The sequence below is a fragment of the Magnolia sinica genome, chromosome 15 (genome assembly GCF_029962835.1).
Source record: "Magnolia sinica isolate HGM2019 chromosome 15, MsV1, whole genome shotgun sequence".
Lineage (NCBI taxonomy): Eukaryota > Viridiplantae > Streptophyta > Magnoliopsida > Magnoliales > Magnoliaceae > Magnolia > Magnolia sinica.
Window position 1 is genome coordinate 10321533 of NC_080587.1, and position 21203 is coordinate 10342735.

Here is a 21203-nt window from a genome sequence, read left to right on the forward strand (position 1 = left end):
TTGAATCTGAAATCTAAAGTAAAAATATTTGTTTGATAATTATGGCTAAAGTTTGAAAATTAAGTACTGAATTTGAAACAACCTATTTGTTAATAAACATATTAAATGTCTGAAATATGATAGCCCGCACAATTGCATGGGAAATGGATTGGCTACTCCCCCTGCCACTGGCCAATGGTTGGTGGTCGGTGCCATGTGGGACCTATCATGATGTATATGTTTCATCCACCCCGTCTATATATTTTTATAGATCATTTTATGATATGAGACCAGAAATGAGGTATATCAAAATCTTGAGTGGACCACATTACAGGAAATAATGTTGAATGAAGGTCGACCATTAAACATTTTTTGGGGGCCATAAAAGTTTTGGATCAATCTGATCTTTGTTTTTTCCCTTCATCTGGGTTTGTATGACCTAATCAACAGATTGGATGTCAAATAAATAGTACAGTGGACCTTAGGAGGATTTTAATAGTGGATGTCAAATCATTGTTGTTTTCATGTGGTGTGGTCCACCTGAGATTTATATCCCTCTCGTTTTTGGGATAAAGCCTTAAAATGATCTGTAAAAATGGATGAACGAAATGGATGAAACACACTGACCACCGGCCACTGGGCGGGTGGCAAGGGGAGTAGCCAATCTGTTCCGGAAATAGATTGGCTACTCCCCCCACCACCAGCTAGAGGTGGGCACATCGGGTCTAATCTGGTGGATCCGACCTGAGTAGGCCTATTCCGAACTGAACCGACAATCTGGATCGGTGCGAATCGAGTTCGTCCATCCAGATCTGATTGTTTTTCGAGTCGGGTTCAGATAGTGGTCTATCCGGACTTATTCGATCAGAAAGGATCCAGACCGATCCGACCCGACCCGATCCGGAGTGGGTAGTCGGGTAGTATAAATACTTTTAAAAAAAAAACTCTAAAACATTTACCATCTTTTATTACCCTGCCGAACGAACGTTGTTGCCTGCTCGAATCCCGATCTTCTTCCTCTCCTATTCTTCTTGAAAGCTCGATCCGAATATCCCGATTTTCGATCTTCTTCCTCTCCTATCCGATTTCCATCTCTTTTTTATGGAGAATGGTGCTTGTATGAGATTGATTGAGAGAAAAATATTTCTTGCGATAGTGGGTTTTTCACTTTTAAAGGTGGGTTTTTGGTGGGAAATGGTTTGGAGTGAGGGAGAAAAGAATTAGAGGATTTGGTGATGTGGATTCTGTTTATCTTTTCCTTTTTTTATGATTTTTATTTGGGTAAATGGAGATGGGTCTTGTTGTGCGGTAGAGAAGGGTGCCTGAGAACTGGTGGAGCTCTTCTTGAGGAGATGAAGATCGTGGGGGAGCTTCAGTCTTAGTCAGGCTAGTATTTATTTATTTATTTAAATTCAAATAGAGTATGTGAAGTTTGTGTCTTTCAAAAAAAAAAAAAAACAAATAAGAAAAAAGAAAAGAAGTTTCTAATTGCTATGTGAGTTTGCTACATCATTAGAGAGCTTTATTTACAGATCTATAGTAAACCCAACAGAAGATGTGAATCAGGTCTCTTTCCTCATAACGTGTGTCCCACGGATGGACACTCCTGATATTGCACCTGCATGCCATGGTAGCATGTGTTTGAGAAGAGTTGGATTGGTACGTGTGAATTCTTGTTGGAAATGGTTGAGTTCCGTAAGAAATGGGTAAGGCCGGGAGCACAACCGATCCGAACCTGGCCAAATCCGATCCGACTCGGTTTTCTTGACCGAGTCAGACTAGAATCGATTCAGGCCAGCATGTGTTAGGATCGGATCGAGTCAGATGACCCGGACTCGGTCCCCGATCGGACCGAGTTCGGGTTAGGCCATGCAAAACTCGGACCGAGACGAGTTGGACTCAATCCGATTCGACTCGGTCCGATGCCTAACTCTACCACCAGCCAATGCCCGGTGGTCAGTGCTATGTGGGACCTATTATGATGTATATGTTTCATCCACATTGTCTATATATTTTTATAGATCATTTTATGATATGAAATCAGAAATGAGGTATATCAAAATCTCAAGTGGACCACATTACAAGAAACAATGCTGAATGAAGGTCGACCATTAAAGACTTTTTGGAGGAAGTGAGGGTCATGGTTTGATAATGGGGAAAGCGGATTGGCTGGTGTACCACAGACCACCTACCTGGCTGGTGTGTTGACGTCACCAAGTTCTGTGGGCCCCATCATGAGGTTTGTGTTATATCCAAACCGTCTGTTCATTTGACAAGGTAGTCCAAGTGCTTGAGCCTAAAAATAAGAAAGATCTAGAGATTAGGTGAACCACGCTATAAAAAACAGTGGGGGATTGAACATCTACCATTGAAACACTTTTGGAGGTCACGGAAGTTGTGGATCAATATTATATTCGTTTTTCCTCTTCATCCAGGTCTCTATGACCCTATTAACCGATTGGATGTAAAATAAAAGTTATGGTGGGCCCTACAGATGTTTTAACAGTGAGAATCATTTTCCCTCTGGTTTTTTGTAATGTGGTCCACTTTAGATTTGGATATGACTCATTTTCTGCATCATGATCTAAAATGATCTTGAAAAATGGATGAACAGTGTAAATATAATAAATACATCATTACGTGGCTCATATGACTTTAATCTCCTTTGAATCGTTGTTACACCTAGGAGCTCGAGCAGCGTCAGCGCTCGTCTTCGCACGAGTACACACACCAGCCAGGTCGGGTGGTGTGTGGTACACCAGCCAATCCGCTTCCGATAATCGGAACCACTGGTTGTTGTGGGCCATAGTTGATAAGACAGTCTTACCTTTCAATTTTTCTAAAAGATAGTCCCAATGTTTCAACCTGGAGTATCTTGCGTCTATCCCCCTTCACATTGGTTTTAGACAGATTGATGGTCTGGATTAGAGAACCATCGTTTGAAAACTTTCAATCGGATGAGCATGAAGCAGTTGATAAGGATGAAGGTTAGGCAAAAATCCAAATTCAAGAGATAAATGTCCACCTCTTGGAGATTAGGATCATCAAGTTGGTCTGATTCCGGGGACCACGACCTTTACAGTTTGGATTGAAATGCACGCTTCGATAGGCACTCATACATGGAAGTGGATTGCGTACCAAGAAAACTCTGTGGCCTCCACTGTCATTCATGCATCGTATCCACTCCGTCCATCTCTTTTACCACATAATTTTAGGGCTTTATCCCAAAAATGGAGCATATCCAAACCTTAGGTGCACCACACCACCGGAAATAGTGTGAATTGAACATCTACCATTGAAAAATTCTTGGAGGGCAACCGAAGTTTTAGATCAAGCTGATATTTGTGTTTTCCCTTCATCCATGTCCGTCTGATATTCATATAAACAGGTCGGATGATAATTAAACATGACTGAAGCCTTTAGAAAATTTTTAACAGTGGAAATCAATACTTCCACTTTTTCCAATGTATGGTCCACTTGAGCTTTATATATACATCAATTTTAGGTTGAACCTCCAAAATTAACCCGAAAAATGAATGGATAAGGTATATAAACCGCATGCATTCACGGTGGGTCAAACAAAGTTTACTCAGTAAGATAAGATCATCCCAAGAAATTCAACTATCTCATCCCAAAACAAGTTATGGAAATAGTTGGTGGAGCAAAATACCTAAGACATACTATCGGCTAAAGAGGAAATTTTTATGTTAGAAACCAAAATCCAAAATGTAAGAAGGAAATAAGAAATTAAAAAATATATATAATATTAAGGACGGGTTGATGCATATATCATCAAATTGTCCGCAAAGTATTATTTGTCCCTTATCAAAATAATTGAAACGGCTTACAGGTTGTAGGAAAATAACTTCCAAGATATATAGAGCACATGTGTGGATTCGCATTCAACAAGTATGGAATTCTGTAAACATAATTTTACGACAAGTGAAAATGAAAAAGAAAATTTTTAGAGAGAAAGAGAGAAAAAATGAAGATTAGTTTATTTTGATTAGACCGCTACACCGGTATGATTCTTGTGGACTTGGTAGTCTCAAGTTCATAATAAACCTGCTGGCTTGATCAGAAAATACTCAAATTATGGTTACTTGTTTATATTGTGTTGATCAAATTAATCAATCTAAGCTTTGTTTATATATGCAAGGGTGGTTGGACATTCTGGTCCAAGGTCATAAACATAATAGACAGTGTCCTCATCTCCTAGGATAGCCGCCAATATTCAATCTAATCCTGCCATACTGTGGTTGTGTCGAAACGCCTAATACCCAATGGAACTTCCTTTCAAACATGCTTTGTGTGAGCTTCTTCTTTAAAAATAATATACTAGCTAATCTAACCGCAGCTTAGGTAAGGCAGAAGATTATACCGTGTGTTCAAACCTTCCATCAATGTTAGGTAATATTGATGATATTATGTGTTTCAGTGGTTATCACTGGATCCGACCGTTGATATTCCAATGCTACCAGATCCAACAATTGACATTCCATCATTGTAAAATCTAACCGTTGGTCACCCGGTATGAATGGATTCTATAGTTAATGTTTTGGTATTGTTAGTCTGGACCACTAATCTTCAATCAAATTGCTAATCATACATCATCACTATATATGATCATTGATTATCGATCATCACCGTTGATCTATACCAAATCTCCCCGTTGATATCTAGTATGGACCTCTCATTGATCAATCTATGATGGGTGAACCGTTGGTTTCTATCTTTACCATCCGATTTTCATTTACCAAATCACACCGTTGGATCTCATTTTATTGAAGGGCAGTGCAAACCTCCAGTTTTAGTGGGCCACACCATTTATTTAATGATCCTGGCATGGATTAGATTATTCCCATTTATGAACCAACCATTGAAATAGATTATTTTTCAAGTCATCTACTCAATCATCTCTAATGATTGCCTGCCTTAAGCCACTACAGGTGGGCCTTGCTTTCATTGATTGAAAGTTGTTCATTTTACACCATTAAAGGTGGAAATGATTGGGTGGGCCTTCGCTCGAGATAGAATCGAACTTTGTCCCACAACAGTTCATCCAAGTCATGGAAATATGCTGAGATTGCACGCAAATTTTGTATAGATGACCGAAATGCCCTTCACGCAAACATTGCCATAAGGTCATTTTATTTTCATGCAGGGTTAGTTAATTTCAGGAAACTGGATTGTGTACTAAGCAAACTCTATTGGGCCCACCTTGAATATATGTGGTTTATCTATACTACTCATCCATTTTTTCAACTCATTTGAGGAGTTGAGCCCAAAATCAAAGCATATCCGAAGCTCAAGTGGACCACACAACTGGAAACACAATGGGAGTAAAGATTTCCACAGTTGAAATCTTTGTAGGGCCTATAGTGATGTTTATTTGTCATCCAACCTATTCATGAGATCACACCAGCTTGATGAAAGGAAAATACAAATATAAGCTTGAAATTTGAATCCACCTCCTACCACGATCAGAAAAACCCTGCTTGTTGCAATCTAAATGGACCACATCATCGTACATTGCATTTAATGCAATGGTGCAGACAACATCAATGATGATGATGATATGAAATGCATAAAAATAAAATTTTCCTACTTGTGACAAGTAGAGGATATGGGTTTATAAGCTTCATCCAAAACTTCACTAGCCCTCAATAAATTTTATATAAGTAGATGTTCAATTCACACTATTTCTGTGATGTAATCCACTTGAGCTTTAGATATATTTCATATTTTGTTCAAACTTTATAATTATTTGTGAGCTCTAGATATGTTCCATTTTTTGTTCAAACTTTATAATTATTCGATAAAATAGGTAGACGAAGTTATAAAATATATAAATCATTGTGGGTCTCACATAGTATACTTAGTACACTCAGCAGTCCATTTGGACAAGGAGGCCATAATAAAATTGAAGCCCACCTTAGTAACATCCACCTTTTTTCATCATTTGTGCCAGCTCATGCTAGAACACGAGCTAAGCTGATGCTGGGACATGAAAAAAAGAAAAGATCAATACTCAATGGGCCACATGCAAGGTGTGGATGGCAACCCTCATAATCAAAGCTTTTCCGTGGTTAATTGTGATGATTATATGCCATCCAACCCTTTATAAGATGAGTCCCACTGGAATGAAGGGTAAAAAACTAAATATTAACTTGGTCCAAAAAGTTGATGACTCCCCCAAAAAAAGAAAATTTGTTTCAATGCATCGGTATATTGGGTGCTGCCCTTTCATAGGGTTTTATCTACGCCGTCCATCTATTTTTTAATATCATTTTAGGGTGCAAGTCTAAAAATAAGATAATTTTAAGGCTCAAGTAAGCCATATGGTAGGAAAAAATGCCCTCAAGAATTTTTTTTATTAGTAGATGTTCAATTCACATTGTTTCCTTTGATGTGATCCACTTGAGCTTTGGGTATACTTCATTTTTTTGTTCAAACTTTATAATTATATGATAAATTGGATGGGCGGAGTGGATAAAATATATAAATCATTGTAGGTCTCACATGGTTTACTCAGTGCACTTAGCAGTCAACTTGGACAAAGAGACCATAATAAAATTGACGCCCACCTATCTAACATCCACCTTTTTTCATCACTCGTGCCAGCCCATGCCTGGATAAGAGCTAAGCTAATGGTAGGACATGAAAAAAAAAATAGAGAGGCACATTCAAAACTCAGTGGGCCACATGCACGCTGTGGATGGTGACCCTCGTAGTCAAAATTTTACTGGCTTATATTGGGTGCTGCTCATGGGTTTTATCTACACGTCCATCTATTTTTCAATATCATTTTAAAATGCAAGCTTGAAAATAAGACAGTTTCAAAGTTCAAGTGGATCATATGGTAGGAAATAAATACTTACCACTGAAAACATTTTAAGGGCATAGAAGTTAAGGATCAAACTGATATTTGTGTTTTCCCTTCATCCAAGCTTCCTGTTGCAGGTACCTTGAAATTGGGTTTGCATCCTAAAAATGAAATGGTGGGTGGACAAAACCCAATTAGAGGTGTACACAAACCAAGCTAGCCCAGTTAACTCGCTCGACTTGGCTCAACCTGGAACTGAGTTTAGTCTGGGACGGACCATTTTCTTCAGCTCCAAACTGACTTCGGGCCAAGTTCGAACAGGTTCCAGTTTGGCTCAACTTGGTCCGAAACTCGATATATATATATATATATATGTATGTATGTATGTATGTATGTATGTATGTATGTATGTATGTATGTATGTATGTATGTTCCTAAATTCTTATCCTAACCATTTAAACTTGCCAAAGCACTTCTCATGAATTTACTGTAACGTCTGAAACTGGCCCGAACTCATTCGATTGCTAACCGAGCCGAGTTCGGATTGGATATGTTGGCCCGGTGACCGGGCCGGGCCAAGTTCAGGCTGGGTTTGGCTGGTGACTGGGGCGGGGCAGGTTGAGCCCGGTTCGGCTTGGTTCGGCCCGATGTACACCCATAAACCCAATCAATATCCCAATCTCTGCCCTTGCATGTGGTGCGGCCCACTTAGAGAATTGGATTAGCCTTATTCTTGCTCTTAACGTACTCAAGAGGAACTAAACAATGCCCCAATTTGTCTGTTATTATCACGTCAATACTCTTGCATGGTTTGATGGATAATATACACGCACGTGGAAATTGCACATATCATGTGTATCAAAAATGGTACGGAAAATGGATGGACGGTGTGAATTTGATACATACATGATGATGGGGCCACGGAAGTTTGACACGTTAACAACACTGCTGGTTTAATTTCACGTGGATCAACGGAATTTCTTTACCCATCAAATTCACATTGGCCCATGATCACGCATCTCTTAGATTCATATCATCCATTTATTTTATTCAGATAACCGGAGGACATGGGCCCAAAAAAAGGTATATGGAAATATTAGGTGTACCAAACAGTAAGGATTGATGCTACCGTTTAAAACTTTTTATAGCCACGGGAGGTTTTAATGAAGAAGCTGATATTTGTATTTTACCTTTATGAATATATGAGTGACCTTATGCGCAGGTTAGACGGAAAATAAGTGTTGCGGTTGGCCTAAAGGAGATTTCAACGGTAGTTTTTTCAACCCAACTGCTTTCTATTCTGTGGTCCAATAAAGCCCTGGAAGATATTCATTTTTGAGATCATGATCTAGAGTTATCTAAAAATTTTGATGGACGGTGTAGATCTATAAAAAAAAAATCATGGCAGGGCCATATAAGTTCCCTACGTTAAAAGTTATGTTGTATACTACGCGGAAATACAGCGTAGCCTACTTTGCTAGGTGGAGTCATTGAAAATGACGCGGAGTAATGAGAATAGACGGCACTGGAATTCCCGGTGTCTTCAACGACGCTCTATACACGTAAGTAGAAATTGCACGTGTGACACGTATCGAAGAATGGCTCTCGGCCGTCAGATCTGAAAACGCGTGTATACCGTGCTGAGAGTCGCAGGGGTACCATTGGGGTACGTAGGATCCAAGGTTTCGTGATCTAAACCGTTCGTAATATGGCCCGTGCTCATCATATTGGAAGAATCCGAACCTTATAGTAGATAGAGGAGTAACATACGATCGAGAAGGAAAATAGATGAACGGTCGACATTAAACAGAGAAAATGGGCAAATATCACACATGTTTTGGTGGATCATCATCTACAACTGGTTCTGATCATTGACCCAATGGGCCCCACTTGTACGAACTCAGAACCCGAACATACGACTAGTGTACAAAGTCTCGTGCCAGCCCGACTATTGAGAATGAGGAAGTATATGATACTCAGGCCGCGTAGGGCGTTTGATACGCAGGCACTGCGAAATTGCACACTCGGTATAAACGCGGATTGAATGCTGACCCTGAGGCTGACTGTGCTGACTTAACCATGGTCGATGCTCGTGGGCCCACACCATGATCTACATGTTTTATCAGAGTATCAAAGTTTTTGTTTTATATAAATATTAAAAATGTACACAAATCAGGTGGAACTCTGCCCTAGCTTAGTTGGTCCCGTCCGGCATGGCTCGAGCTAGGCTTGAATTGATCATTGAGCTGGCTTTAGAGAGTGGAAACATATAGAAGACAAATCAAGTAAAGTACGTGCAATTGCATAACCAAATTCAAATAACAACAATTCAAAATTTGCGTGTGAAAATCATTACGGATAAAAAATCGTAACACAAAATGATGAGTATACATTATGAAATCACGAAATTTAAAGAGTATTACTCATTCGAACAAGTTTCTAATCGGCTGTCACAAACCTTAGTTATGCCTTTAAAACCCTTGTGAACAAATTAGAAAGCATCTCTATATCTACTCCCAAATCTTGATTAGACTTGATGTATAAAGTATTACAACTGGAATAATAAATAACTTCCTTATGCAACTTTGCATGCACACTCGATGAAATTTTTGATCGTATTGACATCCCATTGGCATTGAACACCCTTGATGATATTAAGTAGCAACACCAAAACGTTCCGACAACTGATATATATTTTTTAAAATTTTTTCGATGGGATCAAATGCCCGTCAATGACATTGACCTTTGCTCGATAACATCGAGTGGTCTATCAATAACATCGACAAACCCTGTTACTTATAGATTTAAGATATCAGTAACAAGCTCAACCTTGTTTTGTAATTGAATTGAGCAAAACTCAAGTCAAATTTGAGCTGATTTAAATTCTAGCTACTTTCAAGATACATTCAAGCTAATTCATTTAAAAAAGATATATATTTTTTTGCCAAATTGAGTTATTTAATTAGCTAAATTTTGTAATTGTAGACAAATGAAGTTAAATGGATAATAAATGAACAATGTTGATGCAAAAATCTGGTCCAACTTCTTTAGACCTCCGAGGACCTATATAGGAAGAAGACAAAGGAAACCCTGACTAGAGTAGGGGACCCTCCAATGCCAAAGTTAGGCTAGGAATTTGGGTCTTATGGTATTGAGAGGTTCTGAGAGAGAGTTTTTGCGTACCTTTTCACCATTGGCGTGTCTCCCATTTATAGGAGAGGGAGAATCCCGCCGTACGGGGAATCTCTCCCTAATATTAGGAGATTTAATTTGATTGTAATCCGCTTATGGATGCTTCCCGATATCGAGATCCTCGGGATCAGAAATCCTTTCACAAAATTTTTGGAACGGTAATTAAGCTTACACCGTTTCTTTCTCGCTTGGCTCGACCTTAACTGACTCAAGTAATAGACAAGTCTCGACTAACTGAATGGATAAAGTTTTTTGTCTCGTGTCGAATGAAACAAGATCAACTTATGGCCGAAGTACTTTCTCAATCCAATAGCCGATACTATAATCGACCTAATATGAGTCGGTTTTATAATCGGTCTGGTGACTTCTAGCGTTCGGGTCTTAAACGGCCCTTCTAGATGTTGTTGTCTCGTTAACTGAGCCAACTTTATGCGTCTTATTTTGCCTACGGATCCTGACTCTTAAAGTCTCTGTCGGGATTCATTTCCCATAAATCCGAACTAAGACCCTCCTTTAGGCTTTGTCTCGTCTCAATCCAACACGTTGCCTCGGACTCTCGAGGAGTGCTAATAGAACTGGTCCATTCCATAATCGGGTCTCCGGACTTCGCATTTTTTCCCCCAAAAAAACAATAAAATTTGAAGTTCATGAATTAGAATCTATGGTAAACTAAAAAATTAATTAAGTTAATATGGTGTTCAAACATTTAAATATTTAATAATACAAGCTGAATCAAGCCAAGGTTCGAGGTCGAACAAAACCAAGCTGGGGTATAGCTCATACTCGTCCTATTTTGTAATGAGCTGAGATTTCAGACTCGGCTACGCCCGAAGGTACTCATCAGGCGAACTAACTAAGCCAAGTGAAATCCGACCGCGTTCGAGTGAGCTAACCCAGCTGGCTTGGTTTGTGTCCAGCTCTTTTATTTACTTCAACCTTTAAATATTACAAAAGTCGAAGCCCATTTCTCTAACAGATTTCCTCCCCTCAGAAAATCAAATCCGTCTTTCACACAAGTTCTCGCAAAGCCTCCTTTCCACATTTCATAGAACCCCCGTCTCTCTCTCTTCTGTAAAATCGCAACCCTCTGGACAGAATTTTCTAGAAATTTCCAGCGATTTCTCGTTCTATGGGAGCTTACGACGGAAATCCGAGTAGTGAAATCGGTTACGGTCGCGACTCCCGATCTCAGTGGGGCAACAGCAACCCTCCGATCGATGGCGCGATCGGTAATTTGGTCGATCGGTTCTCAGGCCTTGGTGTCAGCGGCAACGATCCTTCCAAGGAGAGCCTGTTTCAGGTCATGAAGGCGGTCGAAGCTGCTGAGACCGCCATCAAGAATCAGGCAAGGGTTTCCTTTTTCGGTACTGTTTTTGTAATCCGACGGTTGAGATTTGTTCCTCGATTGTGATTGTTTGCCTGTTATTATCAGTATTGAAGTTGAATTTCATGTTTAAATTCTGTTACTGTCGTGTGCAATTGGTACACTGTACCGTTTATGTGTGAGGTATCATGTGATGCTTGGATGCCCCTGCAAACATGCAAATGGGGCGCTAGTTTTATTTATCTATACCATTAATCGGGTGGGCCATGTCATGTGATGGGCAATGTGGAAAAATGTGATGCTTTGGATGATCATAGGTATCTGATTGGTGGGTAGTTATTGGACAGCTGGAATGCAATGCAGACTGCAGGTAAAATTGATGGGAGAAGTCCTGCAGTTGGATGGTTTTGTTCATCCAATGGGGACATTTTGGAGCATGGCATATGCACGATGATCCCACCAGATGAATGGTACAGTGGCACCTTGGATCACCAATTGGCGTGTCCCTCTTTTGTGCCGGAAAGGAATCAAGCAGGGAAAGGGGTTGCAGTTGAAAAAGGATCTTCTTCTGATGTGGGTATTCCAGTGGTCAAGGAAGGGTTGATATCATTGGAACAAAGGGGAGGAGGAACGATAGTCCGTTTGAATGAGGAGGTCATTGACAGATCCTGGGATTGGCTCTACCATTCAGTCGTGCTTTCCACATTCTTAAGGGCCACCCTTTCTCAGATAAATTAGTGGGTGGAAGAATGTTACTGCCTGAAGTTTAAGATGCATTCCTTGAAACCCATCGGCCCAAACAACGTTTGGTTATGGCCAGTTCCGGAGGTGAATGTTGACAATATCTTCATCGCAGGGGCGATCCACAAGGAAAGCCCAATCGTTCGGATTTGGAGACGGGAGGAGTTCTCATTGTTCGGAAGTGAAGATGCCTAGTTTCTCATATGGGGAGTGCCTTTAGAATTTTGGTCTCAGAAGTTTTTCACTGCGATAGCTTCTTGCGTGGGGGAAGTGCAACAAATTGATCCTGCCACGGAATCCGAGGAAGAGTTAGGAGTGATTTGATTGAAAGTAAGGCACAAGAAGGGAACTCCGACTCCATCGTCTGTCTCGGTGCTGATCGATGACAAGTCTAAAAGCTCTAAAAGCTTGAACTGTTAGAGAGTGGTGAATTAATCCCTTTATCTCATAGCCCAGGCCCCACGTTGCATGGGTTAGGACATCGGCCGAACCCTCCTTGTGGGCCCCACTTCACATGGGCCCGCCTCTCATGAGCCACCCGCCTCACACGGGCCATCCACCCTGAGTATGTCCCCGTATCCCACAAGCTACTCCACTTGAGCCCGATGTGAAAATGCCCCCGTATTAATTACCCCCGGTGAGGATTCTCGAACATGAGACCTCCTGCTCCGATGCTAATTTGATGCAGGACAATTAGCCACTTGCCCTAATAGCTCGAACTGTTAAAGAGTAGCGAATTAATCCCTTTATCTCATAGCCCACATCTCATGGGTTAGGACATCGGCCGAACCCTCATCGTGGGCCCCACATCACATGGGCTCGCCTCTCATGAGTCACCCGCCTCACACGGGCCGCCTATCCTGAGTGTGTCCCCGCATCCCACAGGCTACCCCACTCGAGCCCGGCCTTGCATTAGGGCTCGATTTCGACAACTGGTGAAATGTGTTCCATAGGAGCACCGAACCCTCTTCGCTCATCTTTGAACCTATTTCACAAGTTAGGGTTGGGACCCGAACCTCCTTCTAACCTTGCTTCGGGGATCGAAGCAGGCAACTATTGCATGGATCAAGAGGTCGTTCAAGACAGATGGCTTCATTCCACGATCGCAGCTAAGTCGGACGTTTCTCGTCCGCTTGATCTCGAGATGGATGCAAAAGTTGACATGTGTTAAAAGGAGTTTTAAAAGCTTTCAATGAGCCTTCTTTCGCACGTGAATCTATCATTGATAATTCTTTGCCGTCCTTAGCACGTGGGGAGGGCTTTTATGCTCCCACACGCCTGATTTATGAAGGCACGTGCGATGCCAATGGCATTACTTGCGACCGAGAGAATCAAGTTGGCATTTCTACCAGGAAGCTGAGAAGAGATTGGGGCTCAAGATGGTGGTAATAAATGGGTAGGCAGGGAAAGAGGTGTTTGAGATGACAAGGAACGACTTTTCTATCAAAGATGAAGGAGATGATGGGGCTGTTCGGAGTGTTGTTCGCTCAATGTGGGAAGGAGAGATGCATATGGTTGTAGAACCCGGCGAAGGCGAAATCTTGGAGAGTGCTTTGATCGTTTCCCCCATACGTTTAGAGAAATCCTCAGAGGCGAAGATGACGACGGCTCTGGCTGGGTTTTTGGAAGATCATAACACTCTTGGGAAGTTCAGATGGTTAGGCTCGATATTGGTCGAACAATTCCTTTGGGCTAAAGATGTGCTTTTGAGAGTGGGAGGCCTGGCGGGTCGTTCTTGTGGATCTAGGGACGAGGATGTCTACAAGTTTTTGCGATTCTCCGAGGCCCTGACAGCTTAATGATAGCAGGAGGATCAAGGTGTGAAGCCTAAGAAGTCTCCCAGAGGTTTGAGGGATTTGTTGAGCCTTGGCCGTTCAATAAACTACGGGCATCTAGCGAAATTGAGTGGATGTAAGAGGGCAAGGTCGGGAAAGGGCGGTGCTCAATGTTGATCCTTTCATGGAATGTTCGGGATCTGTGCAACAGAGTCAAGAGGGCTTAGGTCAGGAAGGTTTACAAGAAGTCGAAAGCTGACATTATCACACTTCAAGAAATAAAGTTGCAAACGATGGATCCAGGTATGATTTCTTCTGTGTGGGGGGTTAAGAATTTTGATTGGGTTGCTGACGACGCGGAAGGATCTGCAGGAGGGATTCTCGTTGCCTAGAAGTCAGACAAATGGAAGAAAGTCGCAGTGCTTCAATCCTTGTTCAAATCTGTCTTTAGGTTTTCAATGAGCCTTTTCTGCTGTTTACGGCCCATGTCTAGCATTCCTTCGTAGTATCTTTTGGGAAGAGCTTAATTCACTCAGAGACAGGTGGAAGGCTTCCTGGTGCGTAGGTGGGGATTTTAACGTAGTGTGCTTTTTCTATGAGAAGTATGGGGGGGTTTCCCAAAGTATGGCTTCCTTCTCTGATTGGGTCAATGGCCAAGAGATGGTGGATTTGCCAATGAGCGGGACTAAATACACGTGGTTGAATGGCCAGGTTTCTGTAGTTGTGTCTCGCTTGCACCGTTTTCTGGTGTTGGCTTACTAGCTTTAGAAATTCCCTTTGGTGCATCAGCGCAGCCTACCAAGGTTGGTTTCTGATCACAGACCCACTATGCTTGAAGTTACAAAGTTAGATTGGCATCCAAAGCCTCTTAGATTTGAAGTGGCCTGTCTAGAAATAGGAGGATTTGCCTAGAGGGTAGAGGAATGGTGGGCTTCTTTCACGGTTGAAGGGTATGCTGGTTTTGGGCTATAAGAAGTTGAAAATTCTGAAGGAGAATCTGAAGGGCTAGAAAAAAGAGGTGTTGGGGGAGAGGGAGGTTGATTTGAAAGGTTAACGGAAGAAATCCAAGCTCTCGACATTTTGGAAGAAGGGAAAGGTCTTTTGGTTGAAGATAGGGCCAGGAGGGAGAGTATATCTCTAAGTTTAGAATAGTGGACCAAAGAAGAAGAGATTAGATGGTGCCAAAGATCCAGACTGGTTTTGGTTGAAGGAGGGAGACAAGAATACCCGTTTCTTTCATAGTATTGGGAGTGCGGGGGCTCGAGCTAATAGAATCTCTTGCTTAGAGATCGACGGGGAGAAAACTTCGGACGAAGACATAATTTGAGAGGCCATAGTTGCTTTCTTCATAGGGTTATTATTTGCCAATAGCCGGGGAAAGCCTAGGTGGGATAATCTCGATTTCTCTAATTTTTCTATTGAATAAGTTAACGTGCTGGAAAGGCCAATTTTTGAAGATGAAGTGGTTGCTGCCCTCTCTTTGCTGTGTGGGGACAAAGCCCCAAACCTCGATGGTTTTCCCATTCTCTTCTTTCAGAAGTTTGGTCATGTCATTAAGAAGGATGTTATGGACGTTGTGTCTAAATTCTCCACGCCATGTTATTGTCAGAGCTTGGTGCTTCTTTTATTGCTCTTATCTCGAAAGTTGAAGGGGCCGTTCGCCTCAAAGATTTTAGACCCATCAGCCTTGTTGGGGGGCCTTACAACAATTTGGCCAAGGTGCTAGCCTCAAGATTTAGAGAGGTGATCTCTGGAGTTATCTCAGAAAACCAATCAACTTTTGTTGTAGACTGCCAGATTCTGGATAGTGCCTTAGTGGCACATGAATGCATCAATTACAAGTATAGAGAGAAGAGAAGCGGGCTAGCGTGCAAGTTGGACTCCTTTTTTTTTTTTTTTGAAAGATAACTTATATTAAGAGAAAAGAAAAAAACAGAAAAACACGGGACACTGCTGAGATAGCAGAAGAAAAACTAAGCCTCAAGGAAGGCTAGATCTACATCAAGCCCATCCATATGGGAAACCCACTCCGCAAGTTGGACTTTGAAAAGGCTTACGACTACGTTGACTGAGATTTCTTAGACTATATGATCCATAGATTGGGGTGTGGTACGAAATGAAGGGGGTGGATAAGATCCTGCGTCCAATCGCCTTCGTTCTCCGTCTTGGGTCAACGGATCTCCTAAAGAATACTTCAAAGCCTCTCGCGAGCTGAGGCAAGGGAACCGTTTGTTGCCTTGTAGTGATAGGGGAGGCTCTTAGCAGGATGCTAGGTAAAGGTGTAGAAGGTGGTTTGTTTAATGGGTTCAAGGTGGCAAGTGAGGGGACTCAGATGTGTCATCTTTAGTATGTAGACGACACTTTGCTTTTTTGCGAGGCTAGTGAAGAGGTAGTGGATAATCTTTGGAAGTTATTAGTTTGCTTTGAAGGAGTTTCAGGTATGAAGATTAACATGGCTAAATTGGAACTCCTTAGGATTAATGTGGGGGAAGTCGAGCTTCGCAAATATGCAGGTATATTCGGCTGCAAGGCTGGTGCTTTTCCTTCTACTTATCTGGGTCTTCCGCTCTATATCGGGAAGCCGCCTAAACATTTGTGGGGATAGAGTGATTGAGAGGATTGTGAGGAAGTTAGCCTCTTGGAAGTGTCGCTATCTTTCTTTGGGGGGCCGGCTAACGCTCATTAAGGCGGCTATGGCTAATATGCTTGTGTATTTTATGTCTCTTTTCAAATGTCCCAAGGTGATGGTGAACAAGCTTAAAAAAACTAAGGGAGTTCCTATGGAAGGGAACTTGTGAAGGAGAGAAGTTCCATCCTCTCAGATGGGAATAGGTCTGCAAGCCATATACGGAGGGAGGTGCTGGCATCAAACCCTTGGGAGTCACGAACACTGGCTAGCTTGGAAAGTGGATTTGGAGGTTCGGTGTCGAGAGGGGTAGACTATGGAGGGAGTTGATCACCTCTAGGTATGATACTTATGAGGGCAGTTGGTTCGTCAAGCATTTGTCTCTCCACAGAGCCTTTGCCATCTGGAAAGCAGTGGCATCTACCGAATCTATTGTTCATCAGGGTGTTGCCTATTTGGTGGATAATGGCCATCGTATTCGTTTTTGGGTGGATGTTTGGTGTGGAGACCAAGCACTTGAAGGCCAGTTTCCTAGCATTGCTCGTAGAGCCCTTGATCGCTCCATTTTCGTGGTGGATTGTTTCTCCTTATCCGGGGGATCCGTGTCTTGGGCTCCCCCTTGCTGTAGAAGTCTCTTGGAAAGTGAAGAGGGAGATAATTTAGAGCTTCTGAAGACTCTATCCAAAGTCACTTTTGCTGACCAAGAGGAGTACTTGATATGATTTGGGTTAAGAGCACCAATGGCTTATTTTCAGTTAAGTCACTTTTCTGCTTGATTGGGATCTCCAACCCCGGTCCCTTGTCACTCCCATACCACCAGTGGTCCTATGGGGCTATCCCTTGTGTTTCAACGTTTGTTTGGCTGTTGAGAAGGAAGCGGATCCTCACCATAGGCAATTTGCAAAGAAGGGCCATCATCCTCCCTACCATATGTCTAATGTGTATGGAGGATGGAGAGTCGAACGATCACCTTTTCATCCATTGCTCCTTTGCTGCAAAGACGTGGAGTCATTTTCTCGCTTTGTTTAACATGGCATGGGTGATGCCGAGATTCGTGGAAGATTTGCTATGGGTGTGGCATGGTGGAGTTGGTAGGGTTGGGAAAATTAGGTGGAGGCTTACTCTTATGGTAGTGTCGTGGTCTAATTAGGGGGCTGGGAATCAGTGTTGCTTTGAGAATCATAGTTTCAAGCATGTGGAGGTGATTTCGAGGGTTGTAGTTCTTTTGGGGATTGGGCCATCTCTGTTTGGTTGGCTTAGGCTGGCTTTCGTGTCTGGCGGTTTATTTTGGTTTTGTTTGTTTGCTTGTATTCTTTCCTCGCTTTTTGCGAGTACTCTAATAAATTGGCTGTTCTCTCTCAAAACACACACACATATTTGTTTTTGGAAATGCATGAATATGCTCCTTAGGGAAGGGATCCGATTTCCATTGCGCAAATTAATCCCCCCCCCCACACACACACAAAACTCACCGTTCATTCAGGATGTTTGTGCAATGAAATTGCACCGTGGAAATCATTTCACACTCCTCTTTATCCAGTCGGGATGTTAATATCTGGTAATTGGATTTCTGCTTTGGAAATCCATTTTCCTCCCCAACTCTTTGTCCACCTTTTCAGTGGTGATGTGTACATGAGGTTGTAGGGAATGAATTATTGCTCCTCATGCTCTCCTAGCGCCGTTTGCTGCTCCAAAAGTATCTTGCTCAGGCGAAACGATTTGTAGTATTTGTTGATTCCCCCATTTACCCTTGATAGCTTGTCAGGGGAGGCGTTTGCTCAATGAGGAAACGAATGCCGATTTTTATCAGACTTGTTTGTTTTTGTTTTTGTGTTGAAGATAATTTTGATTGAAAAGAACTTGATTAATTGAACAATGTAATGCTTCTGAAATGCGATTTTCTTTGTTTTTTGTTGTGGGAATGGGAAAAACCTTTGGATGTCTCTCTCTCTCTCTCTCTCTCTCTCTCTTGTCTCTGTGTGCGTGTGTGCATGCGCACGCGCGTGTGGATTGATTAGGTCACTGCACCGTAGGTTCTTGGAATCAAAACGTTTGTGTCAGCTGTTCTTATTCCTGATCCCTTGAATTGTGAATCTGTATTTTTATTTCTCTCAAACTGCATCAGCTGATGCATTGTGTGACATACATGTCGCTATACACTTGGAACACAATTTTGCCCTGTCTGGAATTGCTAAATCTGTCTGCAACTAGAACACATTACCACTAATTTATTGTTCATCCTCTTTTGAGTTTTCTAATGTTTTAAAGGTCATTGGGGGCTTTGGGATGCCATTGTTATTACAAATTGTTTGTTGTAATTTGTTGTATGACATGGTAAAACTTTTTTTGCCCATGAGATTTATCTTCTTACGGTTCATGAAGGGCATCTGAATATAATCTGGTAAACCTTCACTCATTTCCAGATGGAAGAGAATAACCACTTGAAGACCGAGCTTCAAAGAAAAACACAAGAGCTGGAAAAATATGTAAGTTCTTTTCTATGCATTATTCCTTAGAAGTATGTTTTTTAAATTTATATTTTCTGCAATTTCCTTAGAAATTCTTTGTTGTTTAAAACCCACTGGCATGCTAGATAAACTCTTTCTTATTGGAAACCCATTGATATTTCATCATGCTTCAGTTACTTTAATATGTTGATCACATGCTTTCCAAGTTCACTTCTGATAATTTTACAACATGTTTTAGAAAACTGTTATGGCATGGCTGTATTGGTTGCGTTGATGTCATATTGGGCCCTCTGTTATGCGATGCGGTAGTGAATCGGCCTACCAGAAAAAAGGGGCCATATATGGGTTGTACTAGGTCTGATATAGAGCCGAGATGACCTTTAAAGGTGGCGCACATGCACACACACACACACACACCCCTTTTTCTTCTTTTCAACCCCAGAGGAGAGGCCTAGAAACTGATTCTAGAGTAGGTCTGGGCCTATTTTGGGTATAAAAAAATAAGCATTGAGTGGGATTCGACAAATTGAAGTGGAATGGACCATTTGGGAAAATCAGAAAAGGGGTAAAGCATCAATTATTATTATTATTATTTTTTTTCCCATTTCCATCTTTTTGTTCTATTTCAATGTTATGGGCCATGACGAACCAAATAACACTTGATTTGTGTTTGATTAGGGTCTATTCGGTTGACTTTCAGCATGTTAGAGGCTGACATAGTTTATCAAAGAATAGTTATCTTCCAAATTTATTTATTTATTTTTATGAAAGAATAGTCTGATACACCATGAATACATGTTAAAAGAAGTTGGATTCCAATGTTTTACATTTTTCCTATTTTCCCGGTATATATATATATATTTTTTGGTTAAAAAGGCTGATGATACGGGCTTTTCAAAGGAAATGTACAGTCGAACACCTTTCCTTGAGGTATAATTACAGTTATATACCTATTAATAACCTAATTACACTTATACCCCAAGAATTTTAGAACACTTTATTTTATGTACTTGGTGGGCTGTTGAACGTCTTCATGTTGATATCTTTGTATTCCGGTCTATTTCGGATTTGTAATTTTTCCTTTTGTTGTTTTCTCTGTCTTGTCTTTTTGGCAAGCTTTTTCTAATAAAATCATTCACAGCCCTTACAAAAAAACCCTAATTACACTTATACCCCAAGAATTTTAGAACACCTTATTTTATGTACTTGGTCAAAGAGTCAACGAAGAAACTTCATTTAGAGACCAAAATACCCTCTTATTATCCATCCACTTATAACCTCTTCTTATCTCTATTTAATACCTTCTCCCTGTTGAAGAAATAATAACTCTATTTTATTTAAAGGTGAATTTTAAGCAACTCTTTTAATACACATGTTTGGAGCTCTGCCCATCCCCATGCAAGTACAGGTGCTAATGTTGCATACGCAGTAGGTATTCAAGCTTTCTATGTAGGCCACACTACTTGGATCCTCTGGCATAAAATGAAGCCGTTTCACTTATTAGGCAGACCACAATGAACAAGAAGAAAAATGGAAGGCTACAATCTCTATTATACTGGGCCCACTTGAGGAATGAAATCATTTATGTTTTTGCCAAAAGATCTAATTAGTGTGGATCACCCGATGGGATCTTGAACACGTTCTTCAACAATGGCATATGTGCTTGCATGTGGAGGACATTTTTTAGTTTAGCGCAGACTTTTATTGTACCTCTTCCTATCCGTCCATGCAGAGGAGAAACATTGAATGGCAAGGATGGTCCATTCATGGTGGGGGTCCAACAGAGGGTTCCAGTTGTACAAATTGAAAGGCTTTAGTACTATGCACAGCCTTGGTCAAGGATCACAGAATTCCTCTTCATGGGACGTAATAAGCAAGTTTTATACTCTGGCAAAGAGGGATGGATGATACGCAGGTACTTAAAAATCACAGCAAAATTGCATACGTGGCTTACAAGATATTGAAGTTAAGCTGTCCAACTTATGGGTCTAGTTTAGATGTATCATGAACCAAAGTTAAGATTATTTGATTATCTGACCATCTGATTGGTGGACATTTATCGAACAGCTGAGAATAAAAAATATCCAATTGTCCTATTTCAATAAACAATTGTCCACGAATCAGTGTAGGATTGTTCAACCATTCTGATTTTGGGATTGCGACTTTGCAACAATGAGGATGATATAGTTGGTTTAATTTGAGGTTATACTGTCACACATATAATTTCTAAACTTGTGTATCAAGTATCATAAGCTACTGGAGCATCAAATAG

General features: G+C 41.2%; 1 protein-coding gene across 2 annotated transcripts in view; it reads left to right on the plus strand.

Annotated features, from left to right (window-relative positions):
• Window positions 1–10951: 10951 nt before the first annotated feature.
• LOC131227232 (uncharacterized) overlaps window positions 10952–21203 on the plus strand; it is a 60458-nt gene continuing 50206 nt past the window's right edge. The window contains exons 1-2 of one of the 2 annotated variants that reach the window (XM_058222985.1): window positions 10952–11342; window positions 18887–18949. In XM_058222985.1, coding sequence (XP_058078968.1) covers window positions 11127–11342; window positions 18887–18949 — 279 coding nt within the window. In that variant the 5' untranslated portion in view covers window positions 10952–11126. Of the gene's footprint in view, window positions 11343–18886; window positions 18950–20816; window positions 20847–21203 lie in introns of those variants that run through there. The other variant, XM_058222986.1, reaches the window with a different exon arrangement.